At 30.0% G+C, this 7020-nt stretch overlaps 1 protein-coding gene across 1 annotated transcript; it reads left to right on the top strand.

Moving 5' to 3' along the window:
• The first annotated feature begins 562 nt into the window (after positions 1-562).
• Positions 563-6638, top strand: LOC140920794 (aspartic proteinase 39-like). Its single transcript, XM_073369629.1, has 7 exons — positions 563-769; positions 1267-1395; positions 1557-1644; positions 3010-3097; positions 4150-4346; positions 6371-6442; positions 6526-6638. The coding sequence occupies exons 1-7, from the start codon at positions 563-565 to the stop codon at positions 6636-6638; spliced, it is 894 nt and encodes a 297-aa protein (XP_073225730.1).
• Positions 6639-7020: the final 382 nt, after the last annotated feature.

Here is a 7020-nt window from a genome sequence, read left to right as displayed (position 1 = left end):
CACTCCACTCGCACAAGGGAATTTACTTTCACTGAGGTGCATGCTACATTTGTGTCTATCACTCTTAAACCCCTTTTGAAATGTGTTTTCTGTTTTTAATACACAACAAATTTTCGGATATGTAAAGATGTGAGCCATTACACATAATGTTTATTATTGTTACTCAGAATCTTTATTTATCTCTTTACACATAGTGTTTATTATTATTGTCATCATTTTCATCTTTTTTTCTTAATTTGATTTCTTATCTAAAATCTATCATCAATTCATCAATCTGTTTTATAGTTAATTTGAAGTTTGAACACCCAACTTACTAATATGATGAGCTGCAAAGTGAAAGTTGAGGGATCAATTAGTGTGAGCACTACATTATTTACATTTTCATTGTTCATTTCTTTATTTTAGCTTAATTCATTCAGACTGAGTAGTATAAAATAGCTCAAACGTTAATCTTAATAATCATTCACATTATCATTCTCTCTTGATCTACTGTATTACATTTCTATTTTTACTCCAATTCCACCACCACCGCTCTTTTTCTACTCTCTAACCTTAAACGAAAATGAATTTCTACATTAACCAAATGTTTTTGGCATGCTGCTTGACCATCCTTGTTGTACCCAAGATGTTTACCCGTTACCTCTCTTTAAATCGGGTTGTGATGTGCAACCATCGTGTTGAGATGGAGACGTTGAGAGCTCACAACAGAGCTCGCAACTCAAAAATATTGCATGGCGTTGTACATTTTCCCGTCCAAGGCAACTCGATGGTAATTATCTCTCTCATAAACTCTTTCATTTATTACTTTAGTTTCTTTTATTCCCACGTTATTCTCACATTTTTTTTTATGTTATGTTGTGTTGTACATTTATTAAATGATGCAAAATATTTGCCATTAGATGTAAGCTCAATTCAGGATTAGCTTAACCAAAGCATGAATGTAGTTGAAGCAAACACAACAACTAAAACTTGAATTATAGGCTAAACTATTTGTTTCTTTCAACGAACATACAACTTATTTTATCATTTATACAAAAAGAAAGGAAAATGGATGTAGTATAATCATTTTATATAATGCTATGTGAAGTTAGATACCAATACATTTGAATGCATAGTTAGATATTGAAATGATTTTTTTGTTAGATGTTCATAATAATATTACATATTCAATTTATCTAAAAAAAGTTGAATTTAATTTAACTTTATATATATGAAATAAGAGGGAATGGGATTTCATTAATAATTGATGGCTTTTTTTTGTTCAAGATGTGTACAACAATAGTCAAGTTGGGATCTACACCAAGTGAATATATTGTGTTGATTGATAAAGGAAGCGACATTCTCTTGATTAGTTGCAATCAATGTGATAATTGTCCTCAATCTAATGGACTTGGGGTAAGGATTTTCAATTTTCATCATTTCTTTTTTACTATGCATACTTAATTATTAGTACTACTTACTTATGGTGTGGTGCTTGTTTTGTTGCCTTGGGAACCAATATTTTTATTTTAAGCTTAATATTTGTTGGTTGTTGTGATGTGTTGTGTACTATGCAGTTTAAGTTCAATTTCTTTAACACGGTGAGTTCATCAATGGCTGCATTGATTCATTGTTCGGACTATCTATGCCCTTTCGGAGTTCAAGGTGCGGATGTTCGATGCTTTCGTTCTAATAAATAGTGCACATACATCTATAGGTATAAAGATAACAGTACTACATCGGGTGTTTATGTCACTGATAAAATGCATTTTGACATTTATTTTGTAGTTATTTAGAAGTTTGCACACCAAACTCACTGATATCATGAGCTGCAAAGTGAAAGATGAGTGATCAATTAGTGTGAGCACTGCATTATTTACATTCTTTATATTTTCATTTCTTTATTTTAGCTTAATTCATTTATACTGAGTAATATAAATAGCTCAAACGTTAATCTTAATAATCATTCACATTATCATTCTCTCTTGCTCTACTCTATTATATTTGAATTTTAACTCGTCCAATTCCACCACCACTCTTTTTCTACACTCTAACCTTAAACGAAAATGCATTTCTACATTAAGAAATTCTTTTTTGCATGCGGCTTGACCATCCTTGTTGTACCCATGATGTGTACTAGTTACCTCCCTTTAAATCGGAATTGTGCCGCTCAACCATCGTGTTGAGATGGAGACAATGAGAGCTCATGATAGAGCTCGCAACTCAAAAATATTGCATGACCCCGTCCAAGGCAACTCGATGGTTGGGTACAACCAATTATCTCTTTCATAAACTCCTTCATTTATAACTTTAGTTTATTATATTCCCACATTCGTTTCCTTTTCTCTTATGCTATGTTATACATTTATTAAATGATGCAAAATATTTGACATTAGCTTAACCGAAACATGAATGCAGTTAAAGGTGACACAAAAACTAAAACTTGAATTACAGACTAAACTGTTTGTTTTTTCAGCACACATACATCTTATTTTATCATCTATACAAAAAAGGAAAATGAATGTAGTATAATCATTTTATATAATGCTATGTGAAGTTAGATACCAATATTTCTGAATGCATAGTTAGATAGGGAAATGATTTTTTTATTTATTTTTTTTTTTTAGATGTTGAAAATAATATTACATATTCTATTTATCTAAAAAAAGCTAAATTTTATTTTATTTTATTTGTATGGAATAAGAATGAGTGAGATTTTATTTATAGTTGATGGTTTTTTTTTCTTTTTTTTTTTTCAGGATGTATACAACATTAGTCAAGCTCTAATCTCCACCAAGGGAATGTACTGTGTGCTGATTGATACAAGAAGCGACATTCTCTAGGTTAGTTGCAATCAATGTGATATTTTCCTTCAATCTAATGGACTTGGGGTAAGAATTTTCAGTTTCCATCATTTCTTTTTTACTATACATACTTAATTATTAGTATTTCTTACTTATGTTGTGGTGCTTATTTTTATTTAAAACTTAATACTTTTTTGTTTGTTGTGTTGTGTTGTGTACTCTGCAGTTTCAGTTCAATTTCTTGGATACGATGAGTTCATCCACGACCGCGTTAGTTCATTGCTCGGACCGTCTATGCCCTTTCGAGGTTCAAGGTGCGGATGTTTGATGCTCTCCTCCCGTTAAACAGTACAAATACACGTATGGGTATCAAGATAATAGTACTACCTCGGGTGTTTATATCACTAATGAAATGCATTTCGACATGATCCTCATGCAACTTTCTCCTTCCAGTGTTAACTCTTCAACCACTGTCTTTTTCGGGTGAGAAACAATTATGCTTATTTATTTTGGACAATTATAAATTTGTGTGTATGTTGGAACATATAGAAATTAGACTTGGATAGGCAGGTCAAGGGAGCCTATGCTAAAAAACTATAGGACTCAATTATAGATAATGTTCACAATGAGGAGTCTTGGGGAGTTAAATTGGTCATGCAAGCTTTGTCAATAGGTTAATTTTTTAATAAATTGTAGAATTAGTAAATAGTAGGATCTTATATCTTCTCTCTTGGTTTTTGCATTCATTCTAATGTTTTTGTTAATACTAATACTTAATATGAATTTTGGAATTCAATTATTTACAAACTATTAATTTATAAACTGGTAGTGTTTTGGTGAAAGAAAGATTTATGTAACTCATGTATGATATGTAAAGACATTTGGAAATGGTAATAAGTAGTGTGCTTTGAAAGAATTATTTGTAGGCATTGGGTGATTGTATTTGTAAACACTTTAAGTGTATAAATTACTAAGATTTGTTGGCAGAGAAAAAGAAAGAAAGAAAGAAATTATTGCATTATTTATTACTTCAAAATCATTTTTGCTGTCATGGAACTATAATCATGATTTGTGGCTCTTGGGGCTGCTCTTGTGATTTGGGGCACAATGTATTTCATGTATAGTTTTATCATGCAAATTTTATATAAAGGTATATAATACTAGTACCTTGTGGTAGTATCGATATTTTGGTGGGATGATTTGTTTTGGCAAATATTATGGTCTTATATTTTGAAGATTCAGGGTACAACTTGTGTTTTATATCTTGCTCTGATATATAACTCAATTTTGACTTTTGAAAAATGATAAATAAATATGGATTTTGTTTTGAAATAAAACTTTTGTTTAAGTGTTGTTTTGGCAATAGGGGTTGTACCCATATTGATTGGGGTTTGATTGAGACACAAACAACGTTTGATGGAATCTTTGGGTTCAGCCCTAGTTCTCGGTCTGTTGTGTATCAATTGTCAGCATGTGAAATAATACCAAATGCTTTTTCTCATTGCTTGAAAGGAGATGGCAGTGGGGGAGACATTCTAGCTCTTGGTGCGGTTGTGGAGCCAAGTATTGTCTATACTCCACTTGTTCCATTAGTATGTTTTCCTCTGCACTGTTTTTCTCATTTTCTTTTTGTAGTTTGTGGATCATTTTTTTCTTCCATATATTACACAATATTGATATAAAGAAGTATACAAAATATTTTTGAAAGTAGTTTATAGAATAAAATTTATACAATTATATTATTGTCAATTGACAATCAATAATTATAAAATTTAACAACTTTGCTTTTGATAGTGTTACAATATGCTAGGTTGAAAGATAGGAAACAAAATTTGATTGCTTGAAAATTACTTGACATAACACCCTAGTAGTGAGTAAGTTTAAAACATGTTTAAATCTATATGGTCTTGGAATTTTTTTTATTAATTTAATTAAATGATTTTTCAATTGAATGTAAAAATTGACATTGCTAATAGTCGAGTTCTTAAAATGTTTCTTATGTTGTTTTTATTTTGTCAAATGGTTCACACTTCTAAATGAAATATTTTGCAGTATAATTGACTAGTCTTTGTCTTTTCAATTAAATCTTAGGAATCATTATTATATGAATCTTGAGAGCATTGTTGTCAATGGACAACACCTCTTAATTGATTCAATTGCATTTGCACCAACCAAATAAGGATATAGGGGAAATACTATTGATAGTGGTACAACACTGGCATACCTTTTTCTGGGAGTCTATAATCCTCTGGTCAATGCAGTAAGATTTGTTGTATCTTGCTCAAAACATTGAAATGTTGAACTTTTTCGGGCATATTTTTCTCATTTGAATTTTCCATGTTGAGGAATTCTACGTTGCGAAAAATTAGTGAGAATATTTTCTTTATCTTTGGTTTTCATGTCTCATGTTTTGTCTATTTCGTTAAATCACCGATTGACATTTTTCTTTTGAATTGTATTAAGTTTTCACATTCTTGTCTTATTTGACTTGTATTAAGTTTTATCATGTTGGATATATAGATCAATTTTGAACCATCCTTTGATCTAGTCAATAATTGTTTTTTGTTTAAAATCAGAAAATGATTTAATGGAGACTTATATGTCTTAAGATACTTAAAAAAAAAAAAACAATTGAACACCATATTGAAGTTTACATTCTTTTTTATATAATTCTTATTATTTATTTTTTTAAAATTGGGTTTGCTTGTTTCTGTTGTATTTTAAGAATTATATCGGCCTTAACGTATATCAATGTTTTGTTTCTAAATGGGTTTGTAGATAACTGCTATGGTGTCACAATTTAGCCATCGCTTTGTTTAAGAAGGAAACCCGTGTTATCTGGTCTCAACCAAGTAATTACACATATAATATTTGTTATTAAGATCTTTATGTACTTCACATGATCTTTATTTACTTCTCAATATTTCATTAACTTTTTTGTATTTCTTAAATATTCAGTGTAGATAAGTTTTCTTTAGTAAGTTTTAATTCTGTAGGTGGAGCATAAATGGATGTAAAATCAGCCCAATACCTTGTGCAAAGTGATTTCATGGTAATCATAAATTATGTTTATTATGTTGTTTGTTATATTTTTGCATACAAGTTATTCTTTGGAATTGTATGTCACTAATGATTGACCATTTTAAACAGACTCTATAAGCTCTTCTATTAATTGGAAGAAAAAAATTATAATTCTATCATTTGATTATTATATGGAATCTTTTTTTTGGTCCGATATAATGGGAACTTTTATAAATTGTAAAATATTCTAAAAATGTTATGTATCTGGCGCAAATAATTAGCGTGACATCATTTCATCAGAGATTCTAATTTGTTACTACATCACAATTTCACTAAACCTGTTGCAATTGAAAATGAAAAACGCATTGATTGAGTGTTAAAAAAATGGTTGCATTCTCATAATCATCCTTCAAATTGATTTCTAATAGATATTTGAATTGATTGTTTGTTTTTCATTTGTCAAAACAATCCAATTTCCAAAAAGAAGTCAGTAATATTTTGCTATGACCTTTGTAATTCTCATGATAACAATTGATTTTATCAAAGTATTGTCTTATTTTTTGTAGATATTGTCCTAAAAGATAAGAATGTTGTCTACGATTTGACTAATCAGCAAATAGGATGGATGAATTATAATTGTAAGTTCACCCCTTAGAACGTTTATTTCCTACAAGTAGTATACAGTCTTTTTCTTTGTCTTAAAATTGAAAACTTGTTTTAGGTTCTATGTGTGTGGATGTCAATGTGACCCTGAGCAAAGACAAGAACAATAATCCTAGAGCAAACCGGTCGAGTTTCATCTTCAGTTCAGAGTTAGGTATTTTGTCAACATAATATTTACGGAGTTACCATTTTTTGTAACTATCATGGCTCTTTTTATGCACACAGCATAATATTCACGGAGTTACCATTTTTGTAATTTAATTTCAATATTCAATCTATGTAATATTCATATATTTAAAATCTATAAGTTACATGGGTGTCTTCAATTATGATGTTGTATATATGGTTGTTGTTTTCTATTAAGTTAATGGACACTTTGCATTATACCGCATGTCTAGTACTAGTTAACTCTTGCGCAGCCTAGTAATTTGCATAAGCTTTAAAGTTCATTGTATCACGATTTTGGTTTGTTGCAACTTCAGTGGCAATATCCGATGGGAATTGGGAATCTTTCACTTTCATAACTATATTTCTTGTAAGAAGCATTGTTATC

This window comes from Cicer arietinum, chromosome 6, assembly GCF_000331145.2.
Source record: "Cicer arietinum cultivar CDC Frontier isolate Library 1 chromosome 6, Cicar.CDCFrontier_v2.0, whole genome shotgun sequence".
Taxonomy (NCBI): Eukaryota; Viridiplantae; Streptophyta; class Magnoliopsida; order Fabales; family Fabaceae; genus Cicer; species Cicer arietinum.
The sequence above is the reverse complement of the archived record's forward strand: the minus strand, read 5'-3'. Positions and strand labels throughout refer to the sequence as shown.

Coding starts and splice junctions, on each gene's coding strand:
- LOC140920794 (XM_073369629.1), top strand. CDS start 563: ATGAATTTCTACATTAACCAAATGTTTTTGGCATGCTGCTTGACCATC. Junction 1,645..3,009: donor ATGCCCTTTCGGAGTTCAAG/GTGCGGATGTTC, acceptor TGTACTCTGCAG/TTTCAGTTCAATTTCTTGGA. Junction 3,098..4,149: donor ATGCCCTTTCGAGGTTCAAG/GTGCGGATGTTT, acceptor TTTTGGCAATAG/GGGTTGTACCCATATTGATT.